This window comes from Gallinula chloropus (genome assembly GCF_964237585.1).
Source record: "Gallinula chloropus genome assembly, chromosome: 2".
NCBI lineage: Eukaryota > Metazoa > Chordata > Aves > Gruiformes > Rallidae > Gallinula > Gallinula chloropus.
In genome coordinates this window covers 74,886,372-74,914,357 of record NC_140086.1, presented here as the reverse complement: position 1 = coordinate 74,914,357, position 27,986 = coordinate 74,886,372, and the positions used below count along the sequence as shown (strand labels likewise).

Genomic DNA, 27,986 nt, shown 5'->3' with positions numbered 1-27,986 from the left:
GTGAAGGCCCATAATGTGAATTTATTTGAGCAAATAGACTTAAGTTTTATATCTCCTAAGTGCCAGACATTTGCAGATGGCACTGAATTCATGCAGAGGACCTTTATAAATCAGAAACCTTTTGTTTAGATTGCTAAATGAAGACCATTAGCTTGGGATTCAGAAATGAGTGCTGCGTATTCTGACCTGAGATACTAGTGGATTGGCCCACCTGATAGAACAAATGGCAAAACTCTGGAGGAAATTAAACTGCATGGAAAACTCTGATGTCAACACGATTTACTCATTTCAAGTAATAATTACAAGTTTTCTATATTTGCATTTAGCTGCAGCTTTGTTTGATGAATTTTGTGTTAAAACTGTGTTTCAATATAATTCATACTTGTGATACCAACAGAATAGGTTATTTTAAAATACTTCAGTGAAAACATCATATAACTCTTAGTAAGATTGTCAGTTTCTTAATTTTTCCTCTACTAGATGAATACGTAACTGGTGGTACCATTTCAAGTTGCTGTGTGTGCCCACTTGAAGGACTAGATTCCTGTGGTACACATGAACGCTGTTTCACACCAGGAGACGTTTCATTGTGAGGTGTTTCCAACGTTACCAAGCAACAAGAGAGTTCTCTGCTCATTCAGTGGCCATGCTTGATAAATCTCATTTCAGGAAAGAATTCACTACTTAACCCCCTGCCTCTCTCTTTATGGTTTCTATGTACCGGTCTTCCAGAGAATGACCTCTGGTTTTGCTGTGGTTTGTTGGCTAGGACTTCAGAAACTTGGAGAATCAGGAGCGATTGGAGTCTTTTAGGTTAACTGCTGCATAGGGACGATAGAAGAGAATGGCCATGGTTTCCTGTGGAGCTGAAAGGCAGGCAAATGCCTTTAGAAAGTCTGCCTTGTCATTTGAAACGGTTGACAAGATGGATTGCCAGCAGTATCAAAATACGTTGAAGATGTGCATGCCTGTTGTGAGAGGTCCTGAGAACAGACATGGCTTTGCCAGCTTTGAAGAGAAAAAACAGTAATTCCTTCCTGAAATTCAATCCATTCACCCCTCAATCAGGGCCAAATTGTCCTTTATTTCCACACCAGAATAATGTGCCTTTAGTGGATCCCTGCTTAGGCTTTGTGAGTCCAGGAGTAGATGCTAACCTCCATCTCAAAGTTGGAAGAGCTATTGAATCCCTGGTCAACTACAGTGATGTGAAACCTCACCAGCAGGTCACCATCACAGGAAAAAGAGGCCAGACTGCCCACAGGAGGCAGATGGAGTTTCCTCCTGGAGGAAACTGTCCAGAACAGAAGGTGGAACTCCAGGGCTGTGCCAGCTGCTTCTGTCAGGGCACGACTCAGAGGTAAAGCAAAGTACTGTTTTTATTTTTTAATGACCAAAGAAATTGGTGGTGCTTAACGTATAAATAAAACTAGTTCCTGAACTTGTTCGATTCCCCAAGGTCTTGAAAGAACAACCTAACAGCCCTGTAAAATATATTTGCCTGGGATATTTGAACTGAAAATAAAAACTGCAGCAGAGTTTTTGTGTGATTCATTGTCCCTGCTGTAGCAAGGACATACCAGTCAGGAAATTCTAATGCTAAAAACAATAAAGAAATAAGTCTTTGAAGATAAATATTTATTTTTTTTTTTAAAAAAGGTATATACAGTAGTCCTAATAAGCACCTGCTTTAATGTAAACCATAATAACAAATCACTCCATAGCTGGGAAATCCCCTGGATATTTCTTTTAGTATTTCCTGACAAGTTGCAGTGCAGCACATTTAAAGACCTGTTCCAGTGTCTAGCTGATCAGAAGTTCTTCAGGACTGCCATCACATGGTGTTCAAAGTACATATTACCCTTTTTATTTTATATCAAGGTGTTACACATAAAATTGGGTCTGATAATTTTGTTTTGATTAGAGCATCAAAATGGAAATTCACTCTTTAATGTGAAGCAAAATTGGGTTGGTGGTTAATATTCAGAAATATCTATCCAGGGCTTCTAAAGGCAGACATAATTAGCAGTTAGCAATATGGTTAAATTTCCAGAAAGATTAGGCTAATCCCAATGATTTTCATAAAGAAATGCTCAATATAGCTAGAACAGAATTTTTGGAGCACTCAGTCAACTTGCTCACAGATGGGGGAGGCATGTCTTAGGACGTGGTAAAGAAATGTAAATAAGCTCCTTGTTCCATTTGACTGTACAGAGATAACACTCTCACTTCACCGTTAGCTATACTTTATCCGTGTTATTGTCACCGTAAAGTCTCTACATGCTATAAATTCAGGCAGTGGTTTTGGTTCCTTGTTTCTGTCTTTGAACTTTGCATATTTAATCATTTTCAGCTTACTGCAGTCATATAACAGAAGTCAAAAGAACCCAAGAAACCGCAAGGGATTCAAAAAATGCAATCCATCATTTTCCTCTTGTTCTTTGCTCATCCCATGTAATTTTCTCTCTCATTTCTTTGTTACTGAGAAATGAACATATGAAATTAACATATGAAATTACACCTCAAACACTAATCAGAACTGATTAGCTGGGACTTTTTCTGCAAGCCTCTGGAAAAGTGAAGTGGAAAGGATATTTCAGATATGCAATTCTATCTGACCATTAATTTTTGCCAGTGTAAAGAAAAGTGAGTTGAGACAGATAGTGACACACCTAAAATAAACACAGACAAAATCTGAAACTGAATGTCATCAAGTCAGTAACCTGGGTTACAGTCAGGAAAGTGGCCTGAAATGGAGAGTAGTTCCAGAAAGCAGATAGAAACTGTCTGGTGGCTTTCTGTCTGGTATTCTTTCACTGGGTAAAGTTCAGTATTAGACTGAAATCCTGACTGCACTGAAGCTGTTGGAAAAAACTCAAACTTATCTCAGGGACAAATCTTGAAACAGATACAGTCCAGCATAAATTTCTTAAGGAAAATTGTGCAAATGTTTTTTCAAAACCAGGTTTTCATTTACAAGTTTTCCTGTGACGCTGAGGTACTTAACTACTTACGTATAAATATAGAGTAACAAGTAGTTGTGTTTTAAGCTACTATTTTTAATAAGGTTGCATAAACAAATTCCAGATTTCAGCTGTATGATTCAGAAAGCCCAGCTACAAAACCCCAGGGGCATGATGTGATAAAAGTTGCTAATCCTTCTAGATATCAGTCCCGAGTCATTCCACAACTAAGTTGTTTTGGGAAGTTGTGGTGAAGAGACACCAGACAGTCATTTTGCAAGCAAATTCTACAGTCACTATCTCCACTGTGTGAGGGATGAATGGAAAAAAAAAAAAAAAACCACCAGAGACAGATGCAGCCTTTGAGACCGATGGGCCAAGGTACATGAAACATCTGCAATAGACAGGAGGTTCTCTGTTGCGAGATGTAGTGCTGTGGTGCTGGTGGTCAGCAGTGTTACTTTGAACATCCACAGCAGCCTTTTGCATCTCCTGAGCAAAGCCAGTTAGCGAGTTTATTGAACTGTGAGACTCTGTGATAGCAAAGCAAAGGTGACAGGCTGACAAAGAATGTAATTTGAAGACTGGAGAACTTCTGGACTCCTCACCATAAGAAGAATATTGAGGTCCTCGAGTGAGTCCAGAGAAGGGCAACCAGGCTGGTGAAGTGGCTGGAGAGCAAATCCTATGAGGAGTGGCTGAGGGAGCTGGGAATGTTTAATCTAGAGAAGAGGAGGCTGAGGGGAGACCTTATCACCACCTACAACTACTAGAAAGGAGGTTGTAGAGAGGTGGGCGATGGTCTCTTCAGCCAAGTAACAAGTGACAGGACAAGGGGAAGTGGCACAAAGCTGTGCCAGGGCAGGTTCAGATTAGATACTAGGAAAAAAATTTTACTGCAAGAGTTGTAAGGGCCTGGAACAGGCTGCCCAGGGAGGGGGTTGAGTCACCATCCCTTGATGTGTTTAAAAAGAGGGTAGATGAGGTACTTAGGGTTATGGTTTACCATAGCACTGTAATGGTTGGACTTGATCATCTTAAAGGTCTTTTCCAACCTTGTGATTCTGTGATTCTGTGAAAAGGGAAACAGATGAAGAGGTATTATTCATTATATTCTTGGTCAGCATAGTGAAAGTGCTCAGTACAAGAAGACAGGGTCTTTAGGAAGTTGACAGTGTTTGCCTGTAGAATCCCCTTCTATCACTCACATGACAACAGACTTTTAAAATATTTTCTCTGTAGTCTCAAGTTTCTTTGCAGTGTTTAGGAGGACCTCAGACTTTGACTGTGAAGGTATATTATACCTGGTGACAAAGCCCTCATATCCAGTTTGTCATCATTATACTATTTTGTATGGTTTACGTGGAGATGGGCTTAGGGATTGCAGAAGGAATCAGTGTACTTGATAAGTGTGATAGGGAGCAGAGACGGCATCTTGTCACTACTGGAAGCCAACACGTCTGTAGATACAGCTTGCTTCAAAAACTAGGAAATAGGAAAAGACTATAGAGTTTTTCTATGGACTTGATAGTAACCCTTTTCTATAAGAAATAAGCATTTAACTCATGCTGCTACTAGAGTGGCCATATTTGGATTTGTCCAACAGCCCAACTAGTCCAGTATTCCATCCAAGGCTGTGGATAATTAACAAAGAATGTCATCATACTTCCTCAGTATATTTTCCTATGATGTAATGATTTGAGAACCAGTGATTTGTGACCAGGAGATGGTGTGTTTGCAGTTAGTAGTCATGGATTCATACATTTGCATTCATTACTATAACCATTTATTCCTGAACCCATCACCTAACTTTTAGACCTGTATTTCCAGGTAATTTGTGAATATTTAAAGCAACAAAGTCCTAAGTCCAGATGGGTTACCTCCAGGTCTCTCTACCATTGATCTCCATCCACCTGGAAAGCTGATAATTTACCCTTTCCCTTCTTCTCTGATCTTCCAATCTGTGTGAAGATCTGATCTTTGTTCTGTTGTTACTTTAAGAAGGTCTGTTGAAGAATTTTAGGCAGAACTTGAGATAATTATGGTTAAATTATACCAATTTCCAATTGTCTTGTTGTAGGAAGAGTTTCCTTCCCAGTGCTTTCTCTCCTGAAGCAGGAAGCATTTTCTCCAGAGTAATTACTTTGGAGAAGTAATCATCCAAGAGTAATCCAGAATTAAGCAGCACATTGAGTGTGAGGCATATCAAAGTAGGAGTCCAGCCTTTCTTCAAATTAACATTTCAAGGACACTCATAAATACAAATGTACCATGGGGAATAGACAAAAGGGATTGGAAACGTGAACATGCCTGCAGGGCCATGATGTTATTGGCATCATGGAGATGTGGTGAGGTGGGTCCTATGACTGGAGTATTGAAGTGGAAGGATACATGCTCTACAGGAAGGACAGGCAGGGGAGATGAGGAGGCAGTATCACCCTCTGTGTCTGTGACCAGCTGGAGCATATGGAGAGGGATGAGGGATGGGGATGGATGAGGACCCGACTGAGAGATTATTGGTCAGGTTTAAAAGGACAACAGGGTCTGGTCAGTCTCATCTCAGTGCCTGGCAAGATTATGGAGTGGATCCTCCTGGAAATTATGCACAGGCACGTGGAAAATAAGGAGGTGATTGGTGACCACCAACATTGCTTTGCTAAGAGAAAATGATGCCTGACAAATTTGGTGGTCTTATACAACAGGGTTACAGCATTGGTGAATAAGGCAAAACCTGGATTTGTGCAAAGCTTTTGACATTACCCTGCACGGCATCCTCATCTCTAAATTGCAGAGACATGAATTTGATGGATAAGTAATTTGCTGGACAGTCAAAGAATTGCAATCCATGTCTCGATGTCCAAGTGGAGATAGATGATGAGTGGCATTCCTCAGGGGTCAGTATTGGGACTGATGCTGTTTAACATTTTTGTCAGAGACATGGACAGTGACATTGAGTGCACCCTCAACAGGTTTGCCAGTTACAGAAAGCTGTGTGGTGGGGTCAACACACTGGAAGGGATGCCATCCAGAGGGACCCTGACAGGCTTGAGAGGTGGGCTGTGCAAACTACATGAAGTTGAACAAGGTCAAGTGCAAGGTCCTGCATTTGGGTTAGGGCAATTCCAAGCACAATTACAGGCTGGGCAGAGAATGGATTGAGAGCAGCCCGCAGAGAAGGACTAGGGGTGTTGATGAAAAGCTCAATGTGAGCTGGCAATGTGCATTGCCAGTCCATAAAGCCAACTGTATCCTGGTCTGCATCAAAAAAAGTATGACCAGCAGGTTGAGGGATGTGATTCTGCCTCTCTGCTCCACTCTTGTGAGACCCCACCTGGAGTATGGTGTTCAGCTCTGGCATTCCCAACATGGAGCTGTTGGAGCATATCCAGAGGGGGCCAAAAAGCTGCAGTTCTATTTGTCAACAAGTCACTTGGTTAGTGTGTGCGTACTTGCTCACCAATCTGTACATATGTGACTCTACAGTAACTGCAGGATACAGCCTCTTAGTGGGTAAACCTGATTTACAGGACCTGGTTAGGGAAGTTTGAGATTATTAGAATATGATGTTGGGAGGACAAATGAGAGAGACAAATATCTTTGGGAAATCAGTCACCTACTGCTCATTGAATATCTTGTTTATTGATTTCAGGTTTGGCAAAGATTACATAGCTGTAGAAATGCCATATAAAATTGCTAGTTCAGGATATATTAACAAGTTTTTATTATTGTGTTTGCTAATTTGGATACCTTATACAGTGAGCATGCCACATGACAACATGTGGAGTAGGCCAAACCATAAAAATGAAGGTTGTGATATTATTTATCACTAACTTTTGTCTTCCATGTAATTTAATGTATTTTTGTGGAAGTTTTTAATTCCAAGTAGTAACAGGTAGCTGAAAATTGGTGCATTGATTTTTATGTGAATCAGTGAGTTGTTTTCATCCAGTTTAAAACAATAAGGATTGCTGCAAATTGATAAACACAATAAGAAGCCCTTACTTTCAGAGTGCAGAACTCATTGAAAGTTCCTCTTGCAGATTGTATGGATCTCAACCTGAAGGCAAGTATCTAGTGTCCTTACAATGACAGAAAACATATTTTAAAATTTTTGTTTCTGGTCTGCTTTCTATTTAACAGACTTCTGACAGTGATTACAGTAGTGTACTAAAATCAGGCATTTCTTTGTCTAATTATGTTGAAATAAGAGCCATATTTTGGGTAGCATGACCAGATTTTAATGGTGGCTGTCTTTCCAATAATTTTAATATTTTGTACTGTAGCTCTGCTTAAGACATTTAGACTGTAATGTGAGCCTGACACTACTTTTGTCAGTTATATATAACTGGAGACAGTGTTGGAGCAAAAAAACCCCAGAATGTACAAAAGATACCAAACCTCATACTTCATCTAAATACTCATATATTCAATATTTAGGTACTTTTAGTTATTTGTGAAAAATAAGTGTGATTTAGTTATGTGATGCAAATCACAAATAAATAAATCAAAATACATCAGTGATTGCATAGTGCAAGTCTTATTTTTTCCCATACTGAAAATGTAGTGGCATTCTTCATCTTTCTATACTGATGAGGCTATTCATAGTGCTTGACGAAGTTTTGCACAGGCATATGTATATGCACAGCACAGCACAGCATCATAGTATAGCACAGAACTAGACTATTTCAGTTGGAATGGATCTACAATGATCATCTAGTCCAAATTCCTGACCAATTCAGTGCTGAACAAGTTCAAGCATGTTATTCAGGCCATTGTCCAAATGCCTCTTAAATACTGACAGGCTGGGGACATGGACCACCTTTCTAGGAAGCCTGTTCCAGTGTTTGACCACCTTCTTAGTAAAGAAATGCTTCCTGATTTACAGTCTGAACCTCCCCTGGTGCAGCTCTGAATCCTTCCTACGTGTCCTATCACTGGATACCAAGGAGAAGAGCTCAGCACCACCCTCTCCACTTCTCCTCAGGAAGCTGTAGATGGCAATGAGGTTGCCCCTCAGCCTCTTTTTGTCCAAACTAGACAAGCCCAAAGACCTTAGCTTCTCCTCATAGGACATTCCTTCCAGCCCTTTCACCAGCTTTGTTGCCCTCCTCTAGATGTGTACACGTCCTTCTTTAATGGTGGGCCTCAGCACTACACACAGTACTCCAGGTGAGGCCCCACCAACGCTGAGTACAGCAGGACAATCCCCCGTTTTGACTGGCTGGTTATGCTGTGTTTGATGCACCCCAGGATGAGCTTTTCCCTCTTGCTGCCGGGGCACACTGCTGACTTACGTTGAGCTGCTGTGGGTCAGCATCTTTCTGCTGGGCTGCTCTCCAGCAACTCCTACCCCATCTTATACTTGTGCCCAGCATTACTCCATCCTAAGTGCAAAATCCAGAATTTTGACTGGTTAAGTTTCATCCCATTAGTAACTGCCCAGTGCTCCAATCTATCTAGATCCCTCTGTAAGGTCTTCAGAAGAGTCCCTCCCAGTTTGGTATCAGCAAACGTCCTAATGGTGCATTCAACTCCTGTATTCAGATCATTGATAAATATATTGAGCAGAACTGGCTCTAGAATTGAACAATGGGGAGCACAATTTGTAGTAATGAACATCGTACAAATATGTCAGGCATATGTGGATGACTGCAAAGTGCATTTGCTATGCTGTTTTATAAATAGAACAAATAAAAAGCTACATTCCTGAGTAGTGGAGAGGCAAGGGTATTTTTAGTTTTTTAATTTGTATTAAATATCTTAGATTTTCCTTCCTGAGGAAACCTCCTCAGAAATAGATCCATTCTCCAGTGCTGGCTGGTGAAGAATGTAAAAATGCATGTTTCACATTCTGGTGCAGAAGAAGCTAAGAAACTAGGAAAATGCAGATAGTGTATGTATATACACCTCACTCTTTAAACAAGCAGTCATAGTATCACATATGTTGATAGCATAGCTTTCTGCCATGTATTTGATTTCTTTTAGGAATTAAGTGATCCTTCTGCAAGGTAGAGAGAAGAAAAAGCAAGGGACTATTTCTACAAGTCAAGTACTCAAAAGACAGACAACATTTCTTTTGAAAATGGATTTTACTTGTGGTGTGTTTCATTTTTTAATGTTTTATTGCTATGTACCTTTAGGTAGGTGACATGAGACCACAAACAGTATGTCTGTCACTCGGAACTTCTGGTGTTTTAACAGCATTTAGCATATGATTTGTCTCATGAACTTCAGTTACCTAAAAGCTTGCATCCACTCTGTGCCTTTCATCTCCACTTCCTCTATAGGCAGTGAAGAGAAACTGGAATTTCCAAAAGGGCATTCTGTACACCTGCCTTCAACGCCTGTCACAGGCATGATATGACTGGTGTCTAATTTCTTTTTATGTCTCGTCTCACTTAACAGACTATTCAAATTTAGACAAAGTAAACCCCATCATCACTGTAAACTTATTGGAAGATAAACTACTTTTGTGAATTAGTAGGTTTTAAAGATGATAAGCCATTCAAACTTTACCATAACTACTTGTTCCCAAATAATCAACATACCATCCTAGGCTTTTCATTTCCCTTTAAACTAGAAATATACTTTGTTACTATTTTATACATCTTTCTTTGCCAATTCCTTTTATCTAGCCACCGATGCCATTCATTAATGTTTATACTGGAACTTTATTTGATCTAGCGCTTATGAAGAAATTCCTTGGGATTTTATATTACATTCCAAAATCCAACTTCCAAAATCAAGTTGAAGTGTTGCCTGATCCTGTTTCCTGGTGCTTCACAAAAAAGGAGATACAATCTTGGACCTGAAATAAACTGAGTCAGTGAACCATTTCTTGCCAACTAGTTTTAGGTTTTGCTAATGAAATGTAGCCAAAATTTTGTGTAGGTCATACACATAAACTTAGGGCAATGTTTTAAAAGGCAAACAGTCATCAGTGAGCAATTAAGGTCATCAGCACACTCCAACAACTGCCTCAAATGCTTTCACAGTTCCCTTCCCCTATATATTGGTACAAAAGAAGATACTCATGCATTGTATCAAAAGAAAGGATAATAGCAAATCTCACATTAAGTTAGTTTCCTTGTGATTATTAGCTGCAATAATTATTTTTTTATTAAACTAAAATTCAGTCCTGCAATTTGTTGTGATTGCAGTGTAAAAATCTATTAAGCTAAATTAATTAGGTCATGTTGCCTTACAAGAAGCATCTAATGACGATTTTAGGTTGTTGGAGGCTTCTGGGACAGATTTCAAACAAGATCTTTTACCTCTCTGCAGAGACCTGTTGATTTTAAGTTCCAATTTTTTGTGAATATTGGGATCCTTGAACAGTTCCTTCATGAAATCTGCATACAGTTAATTATTTCAGAAGACTAAATTCAGCAGCATTCTATAACTAGAGCAGTTAAGATACCAAATCAATGCTAAATGAAAATTATACTTTAACATGCTTCTCATGTAAGACAGTTAAATACCAAAAGCAGAACAGAAGAAATCTGTGAAGTGAATGATTGTCATGACTGCAGACGTCTGATGTTTTCATTGAGACATGACATTTGTGAAAACACCGCAGTCATTGTGCACATGTACAAACTCCAGGTTTTATCTGCTGTCTGTAGAATCCAAAACAATCTCAGAGAGCAACATTTTAGATGAGCCCGGTAAAGGATGATGGAAGGTTCAGCTGGGCTCAGATAAGAGCTAAGCAGAGATGGGGAAGTAAAAGGTAGCCAAAGCAAGACAGGAAAGGTAGAACTTGCCTCTTTTCCAGGCCATGCACCAGCAGGATTGCTCAGGCAAACTCAATGAGCGGGTGTTCTGGTGGGCAGTCTGGCATATAATGGGAGACAGGTACCTCTGCAGGGTGGAAGGCAGCTAGAAAACACTATTGTTACTGTTTCTTGAGTGTTGCTCATTCAAAGCAAGGTAGGCATGGCCAGTGAAAGCAACTTGGAGGGGTAGAGGAAGAAAGAAATTCAGACCTGATGTTAAACTTTCCCATGTTCTCAATAACTGAATGAGAGAAGTGTTACAAGTAGAGAAGCAGTTCACCTTTAAAGAAAACTTGCTTATACTATCCTAGGAAACTGACTGAGGTCCCAGTACCTGAGGACAAACATTAAAAGACAAGATTCTGTCTACTGAACTGGGTCATTTAGCATGTATGCCAATCTAATCATTTACCACGGTCTTTTACCAGATTCAAATGAGCATTGCATCATTCCAAGAGCAAACCTTTGACTTGTCACCACCTCTCTTTTGAGACCTCATAAATATTCTATCAGAAAATTCTGTCTGGTGAAAAAAAGGTGATTGATCTATTTTGTCTCAACAGTGTAAGTCGAAGCTCTCGAACCTGTCATACCCCTTTGTATACGTAAGTACAATGTCCCTGGGTTGCTTCTGCTTTCTACGTATCTGATTAAGTCCAAGCAATTCCTCTCTCATTTTCTAAAGTGAAAGTTGTAGATGGCCTATCTTATCTAATCTTAAGGTGCTTTCTGGTGCCAAGGTAGAGTGTGTGCTGAGTCTCCTCTGCTTGCAGGTGATTCCAGCCTTTTACCTGCAAACTAGAAATCAGGTTCCATTATGTATTCTTTGGAAGAATATCCCAGTCTGGTCATGGAGATAGCGAAAAGAATAAGAGATGACACATTTCTCTCTTTTTTCCATTCTTCCCAAGCCACCTCTTTGCACATATGTACCAGAGCTGTCATTTGTTATGTGCTGCAAGTTCAGCAGATGATTGTTTTCATCTTGGGACATGCCAAGCACACAGGGCAGTTCAGCTCCATGTTTTTTCTTGTGGACCGTTTTAATAAATAACTAGAATTTTGGAGCATGCTGTATATGGTTCAGCTGCCTTCGCCAGCTGTCTTATGAATAATGTACATCTCTGATTTCCTTTCTATCCAAAGAGTGGCTGTGTTGGTGCAGTAAATTTTGAAGTCATTGACAATGCTGATGTAGACTTAATTCCACTTAACCACGTGCGAACTTCAAAGCCTTGCTACACAACTACTGCACAGTGTTTCTCTTATTATTTTGATACTGCCTCTTGAATTCTTGTTACTTAGGAAAGGGGGAAGAGCAATTAAAGACCCAGTCTTGGTCCAAAAGAATGAAAAAAAATTGAGGAAATGCTCGTTATTCTTTTAAATAACTTGAATGAGTTCTTGTAACATAGGAAGCACAGTGGGCTTTCAGATTCAAGGTTGAACTTGGAAGACTCCTTTTTAATAACTGAGTAATTAAGTAAGTGGCCTGCAGTGTTAACTGTATACAGTGGTCACTGTAGGTCTGCAGGGACCATTCAGCCTAGATATACAAAATTAGTCAAAGAAGCTGGTACAAAATAAGCAGAGAGATGACTACTGAGATGATGATGTAACAGATTTTATCCATTTGCTTGTGTTATGGAAAGGTGTAATGCAACCCGTTTTGAACATGTTTGTCATAGAACATAAGGTCTGGTTCTTCCTTGTATCACATTAGTGTCATAGTTTCAGGGAAATTGTGCTCCTAACACCATGCATCATACTTTTCAACTGGAAATGTTGATTAGGGTTTTTTCCATCCAGGGCTCTGTGGCATACTCTCCCTCCTGCTGTTAACCTTGCTAGTCTAATAGCACAAACCGGTTTTAAGAACTTGACCACCACCTTTCCATTTTTCTCAACTGAGAACGGTTGCATGTGAAGCTAGAGCACATCTGCTAGGTCATACCCCAGAACACCTGACTTGTGGTTCCTAATGATGCTGAGACTGCCTAATACAGGCCTAATAAATAAATAAACACATGCCCAGCAGGACGAAATAGATTGGATACATGTGGGGAGGACATGGAAAAGAAGGTTCTGAGCTTACTGTGCGCCAGGACTCTCTGTTGATGCCATTCCAAATAGAGTCCTTACTTTAAAAAAAAAAAGTTTATTTTCAAACTGTGCCATACTTTCATACTTCTGATGCTTCCTGTTCCTTGGTATTATCGAACAGGCCTGCTGGGTGGGAGTGCCTGTGCCATTGTTTGAGGGACAGTATGACTTGAATATGTGTGATTTTTAACTTTAGTCACTAGATGGCCTTTGAGTTTGCAAAAGCTCTATGAACCCCTTTAGAAACACCTTCTTATTAACTAGATCACAAACTTTGAAATTCAAACGTTTTCACTTAAAGACTTTCCTAAAGTTCTTTAGTATCTCAAGCTGGTATGAAGCATTTCTGTGCAGATTGTTGAGAAAGTAAAATAGGAAAAGTAACAACATTAAGAACTTAAAATTATAAAAGAGGAAAGAGAGTGTTTTGTTTCCGTAATGAGGTTTTCTCTTTGCATATCCCTCTCCTTTCTGTCCTTCAGTGGTTTTGCACAGAAGGACAGAAAGGAGAGGGCTATGCAAACGAAGCAACAGAAGGGAAGCAGGGGCGGAGCAGAGGAGGGGCACTGTAAAAATACTGCCCCCTCCCTTCTGAAGAAAAGGCACAGTGCTGGGCCTTACATATGGCAGAATATGTGCTAAACATTCCTAGAGGCTGGGAGCTATCTTGGAAGTAGCTGGAATTTCTGAGCTCCGCCTTAGGTTCATTTCTCTATCTTACATCATTTTCCAGGAGAATGCATATCCTTTTGCAATGCATCACATGCTGTCATGCTTGTTGGGAATGGGACATCATTCGTACATAGTGCTGAACAGAGATTTATGAGTTTATAGGGAGGCTAGCAGAGCTACTAACCCTTAGTTCTGCTGTGTCTTACTGTTGTTGCTGTAGAGCTTTGAAGAGTAGAAGCTGGTGTGTACAATGTGCTGCAAACAGATATCACATCTGGAGCCCTTTGCACCATATGATATCATGGTGAATTTATAAATGTGAGCAACAAGTTCTGTATTACCTTCTCTGCTATTGTCCATGTAATCTTTTTTACTGAGTGAGGCTGTGGGTTTCATTGATCTCTGGAAACCAGGAGACCAAGGTTGTTGAGACCTAAAAGATTCTTGCATCTCGAAGCTGTGAAAAACTCGATTCCATTTGAAAAATTCTATTAAGTTCTTCATAGAGTATATTTATTTTCTGTCTATGATTGGCAGACATGAAGATTGCTATGATTTTAAACAGAGGAAAGAAGGAAGTCAGAAGACAAAAAAAAAGCGATCAATATCATATTTTTTTCAAATATCATATTTTTTTCACTTTATATGTTTGCTAGTAGTTCTGGAAAGACATGTAGGTGTATTAAGGCTGCTAGACTCCCACCAAAATCCATGAGAAGTTAGATAGGGACTTTGGATTTCGAAGCCTAAAAATACTTTGTAAGTCTGTAAAATGTAAAAATCCTTTTGTAGATAGTCACTTTCACCCCTCCATGGACTAGCATTTTCTGCTCTAGCACTTGGGCAACAGCATCAGCACTCAGGCATTACTCTGGAGGAAGAAACAGTTCTTCCCCAAACCATGCAAGATAGCCATCCAAATTAGCAAAGCTGAAACTACCTTAGAGCCATCTGTCATGTAACTTTGCAGAGACAAACAGGAAGAGTGGTGAACCTAGGCATGTTTTGTATGTTACCCTTGTGCCCACCCTCTCTTCCTTTTGGCAGAACAGGAAGCTTCTGTTTTTCGTCTTTTTTCTTAAGGAATTAGAAAAAAAAGATAAAAGTCTTAATTTATGCTACAGCTGAGCCTAAAAGTTCCAAGTATAAGATCAGTGTTGTGAAAATCTGCTCTACTTAAAGATAGCACTCTGAAGTCCTTACTGGGAAATTTGGAAGTTTTACTGATGAGAATCCAGGTGCAGTAGGATTAAGTGGTTTGTCAAATCCCATTGGGAATTTGGAGCACAGTTAGGAATGTGACTGTGCTTTCTTTTAAAAGCCAAGCTTGGTGCTTTCCTGAATCTTGATTTTAAAAAACAGTAATTAGCACAAAATAATTAGCCATAGTCCTTAAAAGTTAGGCTGGGACACATTCCTTCCTGTGTCTAAGGAATCTAAATCACTTTTTATCCAGTTTTTCTCCGTTCAGAGATGGGATAGCTGTGGGAGCCTTCACTGTGCCTGTGATCTGGTGGCAGTCTGGGATGAGCAGTGGGCATTTCACAAGGGAGCTGTGGAAGTGCTTGTCTCAGGTTAGACTCTTCATCTTTGCACTCGACCCAAGATCCTGAACAGTAACTTAGTTTCTGTCCTTGATGAAGTTGCTTTAGGACGAACTTGTTCCTCTCTTTCATCCTTGGTTATGTTGTAATGTGTGCCCAGAAGCTGGAATCTTTTATCATTTCCTTGCCAAGAGCAGGGAATCTTTAAAAAAAAATAGGAGCCAGTCAAAAAATTCCAGAGTTGCTGTGAAAGAACACTCTGAAAATCTCTTTTTAATGCAGGTTTGTTTTTTTTTTTTACTAGCAAATCTCCAAAAATATTTTATAAAACATTTAATGATCTCGCATTAGAGCTCAGTGCTCCATCCCGTGGACTACATTGGCAGAGCTCAGGACTTGTAGGCTTGAATCTTGTCTTTGTATGACACTAAATAGCAAGGTTCCAAAATGAATGCTGTGATGGTTTTTTGCACCTGAATTGTATGCTGTTGTGCAATTTTGTTACGTACAACAATTGTCCAGTGGATTAAATGGCGTTTGGTTTATTTCTAAATTTTGCAATTTTTGTGCATAGTTTTTTCTTCTGGTGCATTCTTTTTTCCTACTTTCTCTACCTGTCTTCCTACTTTAAACACTTTTCTTACATTTGCTTTTTTTCTTTCCAACCAATGAAGTGTAAATTGCACTGTAATCAGTGAGTTAAAGGTATCTATTTAACAAGGTTTCCTGTACAGGGATAGAATTAAGTATCTTTTCAGATATTTTGCAGAACTGAGACTCTTGTGATTTCACTAGAAGACTTTGGAGTCCGAACTGATTATGCCTGTTTTCTTTGGGTATTTTTGTTTCTTACTGATTTGATTATCAATTGCTTGCTTATAATATTTATTCATTTGTGGTAGATTAATACTCCCTTTGGTTTTATATGTCACATAGCTAACCATATATGAGGTAGGGAAGCAACTAAGTGTTAAAAAGTGTGTTCTGTGCAGGCAGCCAGCCTTTCAAAAATAGCTCAGCAACCACACACAAAACCCAGACTTCTCAAAGAGCTCACATTCTGAGTGCACGTTGATTGCTAAGCTCCTGTGAAAAACTGGCCACAGACACCACAATGAAACATTAGGTGCTGGACACTTTAAAAAAAATCTGATCCCCTGTGTGTAACTGGGGTATATTAAGAAGAATGTGGCCAGCCAGTCAAGGGAGGTTATCTTCTCCTTCTACTCTGCCCTGGTGAGGCCATATCTGCAGTTCTGTCTCAAGTTCTGGGCTCCTAGGTCAAGACAAACAGGGAACTACTGGCGAGAGTCCAGACGAGGGCTTCAGAGATGATTAGGGGACTGGAGAAGCTCTCAGATGAGAAAAGGCTGAGAGAGCTGGGTCTGTCCGGTCTGGAGAACAGACGACTGAGAGGGGATCTCATCAATGCTTATAAATATCTAAGGGGTGGGTGTCAAGAGGATGTGGTCAGACTCTTTTCAGTGGTGCCCAGAGGTGGGACAAGGGGCAGTGGTCACAGACTGGAACACAGGAAGTTCTGTCTGAGTATGAGGAAAAACTTTACCATGAGAGTGGCAAAGCGCTGGCACAGTCTGCCCAGAGGGGTTGTAGAATTCTCTTTCTCTGGAGATAATCAAAACCTGCCTACATGTGATCCTGTGCAACCTGCTTTAGGTGATCCTGCTTTAGCAGGGGGTTTGGATTAGGTGATCTCCAGAGGCCCCTTCCTACACCTGCCATTCTGTGATTCTGTGAACTGCTGCTCCGACCCAAATGTGTATCAAGGAAAAGGAGAATGGTCCAAATTCTGAGGCTACTGTAATTTCAACCCCCATGGGCAAGTTACACCAAAGAGAAAACTTTTGCAGCACGGCTACAGTGACTTCCAGGAAGGCTCCGACTGCTAAATTCTCCGGGCACCCTTGAAAGGCTCCATGTTATTATTAAGTGAACATAAGTAATGACCCAATTAATTCTTTCTATTTATTAACAACTACTTTGAAAAAACCTCATTCATAAGCGCATTTTAAAATTCATTTTACTGCATTTTATAGATTCCAACATAATCATCTACTGTTCTCTTTTTCTTAACCATCTTTATAGACACGTAATTTTGTATAATTCTCCTCCACCCCTAGTCACCAGCTTTTTCCTTTGTTGATCTCTTCTCCAATCAGCTGCTGAAACAAGGTTATGCTCTATGTGGTATTTTACTTCTGCAGGTGTTTTAAGGGTCAATGGAAAAAAAAGCCTCCCACGCTGGTGATGGGGATTTCCTCTGTAGCATTCATGGGCTGGGCTCTGGTTAATGCTCCGTCTGACAGGCACAAATAACTCTCCTCCTTGGCATTGTTAGAATTCCCTTACAACCTCAGTGAGTCAGGAGTACTTTGTGTAGTGATAGTGTAGCACACACAGTGTGGTGTAGCACACACAGTGCATTCCAGCACGCGCAGCAGCAGCCGTGCGCATCAGCCAGAGGCTGTATCTGGTTTGTGCTTTTCTCGTTTGTGCCTCTTTCCTATTACAGCGCAGCAACTTCCTGATTTCTCACTGTACTACTTACTGCAACCTACCTCTTAAAATTCGACCAGAGGTGTTAGGACAGAGATCATGTTCTCTTGTTCCACATTAAAAGCCTCTGCTCGCACACTTAAGTAAAAATTTAGCAGTCATTAACATTTTAAAACCCGCTACTCATAATTCATCGGCTTTGATAGTGCTCAGTAGAGGGCAGTGCTTACACAACGCTTATGCACCCTAACACAGTGCTACTTAGCACCACATTCGAAGCATCAACTAATTCATTGCCATAACACTGGTAAAATAGATTATGGGACTAGTTTTTGAAAGAAGACGACTGAGGAGGCTGAAGTGACTTGTCCAGGGCTGCACTGCAGAGGTTTTCTGTGTCAGAGAGAGGACAGGATCTGACCAAAATCCATTTCTGGAAGCAGTTGATTGAAATAGGAACTTAATACATTCAATTTCTAGGAAGACAAAGTCCTAAGTGTTTTAGGTCCTGCAGCTCTTGCACAAAGCTGTTCTCTGAAACTACCCTTTATTCTTGGTTTCTCAAGCACATTGGGCAAAATGCTGCTATCACATCAGTGTATCTGTAGTGACTTCAGTCATATTTGTTCAGCATAGTCAGCTTCTAACTGACTGTGTGCATGTATCCCTTTTCATTTCAAATTACCACAGAAACCTCACAGGCCACAATTAGCTGGGGACGGGACCCTCTGCTGCCTTGCACCTTGCATAGCTATTTTCATGGGCTGCAAAAGAGCGTTCCCACAATGTATCTTTTCTTCAGAAACTGAGAGCTTGTCCACCATGTATGAGTTTCTAGTGATTTTCCAGTTTGAGTCATTTGGGGGGGTTGGAGGTGGGGGATGCTGAAATATCCTACTTTGACATTTTCCAAATGAGATTTGATAGCTGGCTTGAAATGCTTTCTTGTTTCTGAAAAAATACTGCTCCCTACTAAAAAGGGGGAGTGGGGGTAAATAAATTGAAAGCAGAATAAAGATGCTTGAAACTGTAAAAACAAAATGTTCCAGTTCAACATGTTTTGGAATATTTCTGAGGAATTACCATTTTGATGGTTCAATCCCTTTAGAAGGGTATGAAGTGCAACCCAGAATGCTCTGCTCAAAAATCCTGATGGTCCCATTCATCACTCTGCACAGAGCACCTTATTTTGACTTCACAGGTTCTCTCAGGTGTATTCTTTCCCAACACAAGAGGCTGCATGCATTGAGTTTCCTGACACAGATCACATCTGAGGCATTTTTACCAAAGGTTATTCTGCTTGGCAAATAGGATCATGGAGTGAAAGAAGCATCACAAGCATGTGACATGTCAGTCTTCCTGGAAGGGGGGTTGAGGTGAAAGCCAGTTGCAAGTCTTAAGTGCTATAAATGAGACCCAGAAGCCCTGTTTTATAATTGCAGTAACCAGAAGAGCTAGTTAAAGACTTCATCTGGTGATTTATTTCTATGAGATCTATACAACAGTGTTTCTAAGAGTAACATGCTAGGAACTCTTTGCTTATAAGTACAAGGTAAGAATCTACCAGTTTGCTGGTAGATTTTAATTTTTTGCACAAAAAAATGTTGATACATTGGTCAATCAAGCTGAAGTGCTAGATCCGAGGTTTACAAGAGTTACAAATTACTGAGGGAATCTTGCTCCCATTAAAACAGCTGACATGGAATTAACATGGCACACGTGGACATCCTGTGCTTTTTAGACACCCTAGACCATCACATCTAGCTCCTGCTTCAGAACAGTATGGGTCTCCTGTGAGTCCTGTGCTGTAGGGAGTTATCTCAGATACCTTAAAGCATAACAAATAGCTCTAAATTCCACTATGGGTGACCAGCTAAACTAAATCCACACTGCTTTTCCTGAACACTACCAGGAAATAAAAATCTTCAAAGACATCCCAAGGTGGACATACTAAAGCAGAGACACTCAAAATCACTACATTCCACTTGAAAAACCTTAGGCCTTGCACAGATTCAACTGTCAACACTGTACATGTCTTACTGTTGGGACTAAGAGCTGATAGCATAACAAGGAAGTGCACGAACAAGAGACGTCTCATGGTTACAGAAGGAGCTTGGTGACGATAGCATAACCACAGAGTTCAACAGACGAGTTTTGTATGTTGCCCAGTGGTAGCCTGGCACTTCACTGTTTTCTTTAGAAGCACCAATCTGGTTTAGCAGCTCATCAGAGAAAACACACAAGAGCTAGACAGCATGATCCAAAAAAAAAAAAAATAGCCAACCCAAAAACCCAACCAAAAAACATAAAGGGGTATTTTTTAACCTCAGTTTCTTCTGCTTTATCACATAAATAACCACAGCACATTTTTACATCTTCTTTGCAGGTTGTCAGGAGAGCAGGTGCTTTACTGTAATGTAAGCCTTCTTACTATCCTGTCACTTTTAGGTTCTTTCTGCCCATCTCTCTTCTCTTTCAGAGCTACGTCCTTCCCACACATTATGTATATACCAACTTCTGTCAGTCCTTTCTAAGATACAGTCTAGAACAAATTTTCACCTTGGGTCATCTCTCAGGTTTGACTTTTGGATCACATTTAGCCATTTATGATTGTTTTCCTTTCTAGTTTTGCAAGCTTTAAAGGTCAGAAGATTTTATCAACTGGTGCATAATGTATTCTAGTATCTCCACAGTTTTATAGTTATTATGTGAGTTAACTCCAAATAGACTTATAAAATGTTGCAAGTTAATATGGAGCTTTTTCTTGTGATCTCTTCCTCTTCTCTGTGATGCTCATACAATTTCAAGGAAGTCAGGAGAATGTCTTTATTACATGTCAGACATTTATCTTGTAGCACAAGGTCATATCATGTTTTCAGGTTTGGCTGAACACATGTGCTTATACTCACACCCACCCAATGTCTGCTGTGTCCCTTAGTGGGATCCCTGCATTTGTAGATGAAACTTTTCACAGAGTTACCTAATCTGCACATGACCTATCAGTTTTCTACTTTGACATGAAAAAACCAAATTTGTCTGCAAGGTATTTTGGCCAATTCAGAAAATAGTTTCTACTGCTGTACTAGATTTTCAGGCCTACTTTTTACCTCTGCATGGCTGCTATCAAGACAGAACAGATTTGTTACTTGTTTAGTGGCATATAAAGGCTGAGAGTCTGATCTGTGGCTGAGGGAGGGCCTTTCTTTGAGTCATGAGGTTCAGGAAGGACCCCCTTGCTTTCTAAACTCCTTCTTAGAGAGGAGCCTAGGTGTGTCTAGGTCCAGTCATAGTCCCAGACTTGGTCAACAGTTTATATCTAAGGGATTTTTTATATATATAACATAAATATATATATATATAACATATATATATATATATATACACACACATCAGAGTCAACGTTTCCCTGGCAGAGCCCCTGAAGGACCTTCACTGAGACAGTTTTGCAAATGTAACGGATAGAAACTTTATTAAAGTGACAGATATAAAAAGTTTGGGATTGTCATTGATAAATGCACTTACTGCAATAATGCTAATATATGACTATGATTATAATTAAAATACTAGCAAAATACTATCATGGAGAGATAGAATGGTCTGGGTTGGAAGGGACCCCAAGGATCATAGAGTTCCAACCCCCCTGCCACAGGCAGGGCCACCAACATCCAGGTATGATCTACACAAAGTTGCCCAGGGCCCCATCCAACCTGGCCTTGAACACCTCCAGGGATGGGGCATCCACCAGGATTTTCTATCCTGGGTATTCTCACCAAAAAGGGTGAAATCACAATTGCTTACCAAGAAGATGTCCTGCTCTTGGATAGAGAAGGAGCACAGCCCACCGACTGCCTCTTCGGGGTCATCAACTTCTTAAAGAAGCTACGTCAGTTCACACATTCTAAGGACTTATGAATTGTGACTTATATTATGAAGAGTTTTTACCCTATTCATCTTTGATAAACACTACCTATTTTAGAACTGATCTGTAAGTTGTATTTCAAGCCTATAGACATTTAATTTATCCTTTCTCTACCCTCCCACCCCCCTTTTTCCTTTAGCACTCCAAATATTCCTGGATACACTGGCAAGGTTCATTGGTCAGCAACCCACCCGGCAAATTCTAATCTTCCATCAACAACCCCATCAATAATTGCACAAATGCATGGGTAGGTATGAGGTATATTTCTCAACTCGTTCAGAGAGATTACAGGGAAAATTCTAATTGCATTTATTTAGTTAAAGAACAATTAAATGTTAAGCATGACGGTCCATTGGTTTAAAAATACAGAATAGTTGGGGTTGGATCCCACTGCATTAGTGTTATGCTAATCTGAAATCCTTTTGAAGTTTCAGATTTTTTTCTAGAACATTGGAAATTATCTACTGGGAAAGTACCTTAACACTGAGGTAAATTGTGATTTCTAAATGTGGGTTATTCCTACACTGAGAATTCGAGCTATTTAGCTACACTAAGACATGACTTAAATGACTTTTTTATTTTTAATTGGTCTCTGTGTGTTTTGAAAGAGGCTTGTGAGTGTCAAAGGGTTTTTTTCAAAAAGAAAACTGTGTGGTTTCCAATGTTTCCAAATTTTTGTTGGCAAACCTATGAAATGGGTATTTGCTGTACAAAAATAATTGCTAAAATGGGTTGGTGTGGAGGGTTGGCCTTGACTGGAGGCTAGGTGCCCACTAAAGCCACTCTATCACTCCTCTTCCACATCTGGACAAGGGAGAGAAGATACAACAAAAGGCTTGTGGGTTGAGATAAGGACAGGGAGAAATCACTCACCAGTTACTGTCATGGGCAAAACAGACTCAACAAGGAAAAAATGTGGGTAATTTATTACCTAAGCAAAACAGAGTACAGTCATGAGAAATAAAACCAAATCTTAAAACACCTGTCCCACCCCTCTCCCTTCTTCCTGGACTTTTCTCCAGATTTCTCTACCTCACCCCCGAGCAGCACAGGGGGGATCAGGAATGGGTCAGTTATGGTCAGTTCATTTCACGTGGTCTCTTCCACTCCTTCTATCTTCAGGGATAGGACTCCTTACACTCTTCCCCTGCTCCAATATGGGGTCCCTCCCACAGGAGACAGTCTTCCACAAACTTCTTCAATGTGGGTCTCTTCTGTGGGGTGCAGACCTTAAGGAACAGATTGCTCCAGCCTGGTTTCCCCATGGGGTCATAAGTCCTGTCAGCAAACCTGCTCCCACATAGGCTTCTCTCTCCATAGGGCCACAGGTCCTGCCAGGAGCCTGCTCCAGTGGGGGCTTCCAATGTGTCACATCCTCCTTCAGGTATCTCCATCTGCTCCAGCGTGGGACCCTCCATGGGCTGTAGGTGGAATCTCTACTCCTTCATGGGCTGCAGAAGCACAGCTCGCCTCACCACGTCTTCTCCATGGGCTGCAAGGTTCTTGGAGCACCTCCTCCCTCTCCTTCTTCATTTACCTTAGTGTCTACAAGGTTTCTCACATCTTCTCACTTCTCTCTCTGGCCTCAAAACCTGCCACTAGTTTGGGGTTTTCTTCCCCTGTTGTCCCAGAGGTGCTACCACCATCACTGATTGGCTTGGCCTTTGCCAGTGGTGGGTCACTCTTAGAGCTCTCTGGTATTGGCTCTGTCAGACCTAGGGGAAGCTTCTGTTAGCTTCTTGCAGAAGCCACCACTGTCGGCCCCCAAACTACCAAAATCTTGCCACACAAAACTAAAACAGCAGGTTTACTTGGAAGGCATTGAGAGGCAAAATCACACCATGTCCCCACACCAATGAAGCCCAGGACCCTGTGACTATGAAATCATCATAGCCCCAGATGACTGTTGTGGCTACCTCATGAAGTGAAATATCAATCTTTATTGTCTCTTGCTCTTCCATACAAAGCTTGCTAAAACTATAGGCCAGTAGAAATATTTAGGTGTCTAACTCTTCTTGGTTACACTTCAGAACACCTGAAAACTCTTTTGTTAGAACAAAGAGCTTCTTACAGTGGCAAAGGACCAACCTACCCTTTCACCTAGTAACTTCAGGGCAGCTTGATATCTATTTGTTGCCTCTCTCTTCTTTGTGATTTTGTGCTTCAGATTCTGATTCCTTGTTATCCATAATAATCTAGGACATGGTGATGCTGTCCCAAGTTTCCATGTTTTCCTGAGAAATTTATCTTCCATTCAACTGTTTAATTTGCTTTAATTTTTTGCTGGTCTGTCTGATGTATATGTTGTCAACGGCGTGTTCACAATATGCCATACTTCCTTTGCAGCATTTTCAGTGAAAAGTATCCAGAAAAGGTTAAAGGTTTGTGGAGCTTTCAGGAGCTACCTGGCTTTTAAAGAATTCACCTTGTCAAGTGTTTTATTGTTGTGCAAAATGCACTGACTTCCATTTCTGCTGCCCTCGATGTGCTCACCTCTTCTCTTGTGGTTATTAAAAAATAAATACATTGAAAACATTGTTCTGTTGATGTGGAATGGACAGATGGAAGAGTGTCGTGAGTCTCACTCTACTGGCTAATCGAGCTGAGCTTGGAGCAGCCTGATGCAAGACCAGCTTGCTTGCAAATGTCACCAATACGAAGGCAAATGCATCTTAGCGAAATCACGGACAGCCTTTGGACAGATAGCAGATTTCAAGAGCCAAACAGCAGGCACCACTGCGACCTAAGAAAGGAAAACACATCTGATTCTGCCTTTTACTTTCAGCAGGTGTTACAGTTCATCAGAGTGGATGAATTTTCTAGTTTTGGTGAATAGCAACAACAAACAGCAGAGTTAGCTTTCTGTGCTAGTGGTGACTTTTCACTACAAGGATGGAATTCCCCAGCTTTTTTTGGAGGAGTGTGTGTAGGAAACAGCAGGCATAATCATACCCACACATTGTAGATCAGGTTTTACAACCCTTTTTCTGAGCTGTGGTACACTCCCCTGAAGGCAGAACCACTGGTTGCAAAACTGTTAACAGTCCTGGTTTACATTCTCTGGAGCTACTTGTGGAGCAAGATAGCATTCACTAATTTAAGATGGAGGATGGTGGCGCTCTATGAAACTGCTATGTAAAACTGTTACAGATGGTGGGAATCTCCCTCCAACACTAGCTAATAATGCCCATAAAAGAAAGATATTTAACATCTGGTTCCTTCCCTTTGTAAAATAAATTGTAACAGTCCTGCCAATTTCAGTGGCTACGGGTAGTGGAGAGGTGAAGAGAAGATGTTCCGTGTTCCTAGAATATGGGGCCAGACTAACCCAATTCATCTCTGCACACCTTTCATGTAGGGCCTGATCTCATTCTTACTCTTTTTAAAATGGTGAGCCCTTTTATTCCCTGTGTAATCATTCTCAAGGCATGACTATAATAATTCCTCAGAAACTAGCAACTGATTGCATGTGGTGGATGTCTTTATAGCTGCTTTATTTGACATGTCTACAATATATGGTCAGTCTCCTAAAGACAGTTGTGGGTATCAGAGAGAGTCTCTTGACTACTGCTAACATGGTCTAATAAATGTTCCTTTCAAAAGTATCAGCAATATCAGATAGACCAGGCAGCCTGCAACCACTTCTGCGCTGTATTTCTATCGCATGGAGCTTCCGCAGTCTGTGGGGCCAAATCCTTTATACCTGTTTACAGCATTCTGAACTCAACAGGATTGTATAGGATGTAGAACAGAAGAAATAGAATCATAGAATCATTAAGGTTGGAAAAGACCTCCAAGATCATCTAGTCCAATTGTCCTCCTACCACCCACATTAATCACTGAACCATGCCCCTAAGTACTTCATCCAACCTTTCCTTGAACAACCTGAAGGATGGTGACTTCACCACCTTCCTGGGTAACCCATTCCAATGCCTGACCACTTTCTGAGAAGAAATTTCTCCTAATGGAAATGTGTTTGTCTTGCCATAGTTAATATAAAAGCAGAGGATTTAGTTTGATTTTAGAGAGATGGATTGCACTTTTTCTCAAGTTGCTTTTCAGCTTTCAAAAGGGATCTTTAGGCTGAAAGAAAATATTTTTGATGAGTGAGTGAACATAAGACTTTGTGGTCAGTTCTGCGTCAGCCCTGCTTTGAATTAGGTGTTTTGTAGCAGAGGGGCTGCACCACCTTATAGTGTAGGTATGAGATAATTTATAGTGCTTCTTCCTATAAAAGGTTAGGAGACTACCATAAGTCTAGCGTGAATTGTTCCCTCACAGACGTATTTTCTAATCCCCATCCACGAAATCTGTAGCAGGACAACAGGGCATCCAAAGCAGGCACATCTTAGTGCCATCAAAGTGTTTTTTCTAGGCTTGAAAGCCAAACCTCCAGCATGACCAGAGTTAGACCTCCAGGCACCTCAGGGCCTTACGTGCTGGAATGCAGTCAGCAGGCTCATGGCAGTTGTGCAGGTCAGTTGTGAAGCAGCTGTGTGTGCCCAAGAAAGGCTGAAAAAAGAAAAGAGGCAGAAAATACCTTTCTTATGGCTGCTGTAGCCATCTGTTTTTCAGCATCTTTCATATATCCAGAATGTAAGATTTAAAACTCAAGAAGATTTGCCATCACTGTTCGGGGGGGGGGGTGGGTGGGCTGCTTTTAATACCATGGAATAGTGCTAATTGTTCGTGTTCTCTGAGGCCAATGGGCATAACCACTTGTGAAGAATACAGTGGGAGGGAAGAAGAGGGAATGTTTAGCAATATGAGATCATGTTTTGAAAGTCGTTTTCCTCTTGTCTTTTTCTGACTGCAGGTACATAGCAAAACACGGAAGCTGGTCTCAGTACAATCACCAGGGACCTTTTTCCCAAATGAGCATCCCAGTTAGTCCTCAGAATTCTTTCAACAAGAGAGAACGAGAAACTATTACAGTTTAGAAAGCATCAGTCTTTTTACCTGCATGACCAGGAGCCTCGGTGTCTAACAATGGGGGGGAAGGAAATGTGTGAAGATGTGTGGACACTTCAAATACAAAACAAAAATAAAATTACATGGAAGAGAGTGCTTGTGGTAGTCCTTATTACATTATTCTCATGTTTATGACTTTCTAGCATTGACAGTTAAAACCGTATTTAAAGCAAGAGGTGTCATAAGTTGAAGGCTTGAAACTTGCTCTCCGTACTGCATTGCCTTGTTAACTAAGGTAGAAAATGCTCCTGTAGCTGTTCCATCCAGTGGCATAAACACTGTGCATACATGTATGTACACACACATACACATGCAGACACACATATGCAAGTATGTTATTAACTAAGAAATTATTACAGAGCAGCAGCCCTTCTCACGAGCTGTCCTGAGCATGTCTTGCAAAGGTGGGTAAATGTCACTGTGAGATTTAATCTGTGCCTGTGCTGGCTTTGTGTGTAGTAGTGAATAAAAGGAGCCAGGTTGTGTTCTCTGGTCTGGAGGCTAACTAAGACAGTGTGGCTTGCACCCATGCTTAACTTCTCTGATGCTTAAACTGAAAACAGTTCAGGGAAGATGGAGGGCCAGCACTTTGCCTCAGCACTGCTTTATTTTCTGGTGTTGGGATAGGCATCACGAGGAAGTTGCATCCTTGAGAAAGAGAAGACCAAATGGAAATGTGTAAGTCAGGGAGTTCAACTGTGCTCCAGGAGCCAGAGTAGTCCAAACAGTGCATTCTAACATGGATGGCCTGTCAGCTTGCTCAGAAGTTCCTGTCCAGAGATCACCGGTAAGTTGTATTTCCCAGTCCTCTGTATTTCTGCTCTGTTACCTCACCTGCTTGCTTTTCTTCGGTATGCTTGTGAGATGCATATGGTGTGTCACATGTTTATAAGCAATAGCTTTCCCATATCTAGTTAAGAGCTTTCTGTGAAGGATTATAAAATGCTCTGATGGCGAAAGGCCTTTCCAAGAGCAGACTGAAGACTCACTGGAAATTCTGAAAGGTAGGGGACATAAACCATAGAGCCCGGAGACAGCAAACCCACAGATAACATCCCTCAACAAAGGGGTTAGATCCTCGGCAACAGCAATAGGAACTGACCACCCAAATCCCCAAGGCTGCTGTGCAAATCTTGGCTATAGAGGATATAGGAGCACCTAAGGAATGGGAGATAACAGCTAAGCAAGGTCAGCACTGACACTGAGGTATGCCGTTTCCCCTAACCCGACTGTAGAAGATCACTTGTGCTGAAGTGGATCCGAGTATCCCAATTTTTGCAATGTCTGACCTATCACAGAAACTGTAACCTTTTTAGCTCTCCATATTTATGTCGTGCACAGGACACTGATACCTGGGTTTTAAAAAGAGATGCTCTGGTCTGATCAGGTTCTCTGTATGGTTAAATTAGAACCGACGTGCACACGTGCCAGATTACAGCCTGTGTACAGGCCCAGGAGGAAGCAGCCAGCCTTTGCCTTGTGCGCTTGTCCATTCTGGAGCTGCATGCGTGTACAGATC

General features: G+C 40.8%; 1 protein-coding gene across 1 annotated transcript; it reads left to right on the top strand.

Annotated features, from left to right (window-relative positions):
* Positions 1-844: 844 nt before the first annotated feature.
* SPMIP7 (sperm microtubule inner protein 7) lies at positions 845-26,436 on the top strand (the record flags this gene model as incomplete). Its single annotated transcript, XM_084260629.1, is given in 9 exon segments — positions 845-1,018; positions 1,020-1,277; positions 1,279-1,360; positions 9,369-9,388; positions 10,194-10,264; positions 11,305-11,346; positions 11,890-11,997; positions 21,636-21,743; positions 26,313-26,436. Coding segments are annotated over 9 exon segments (987 nt in total).
* Positions 26,437-27,986: the final 1,550 nt, after the last annotated feature.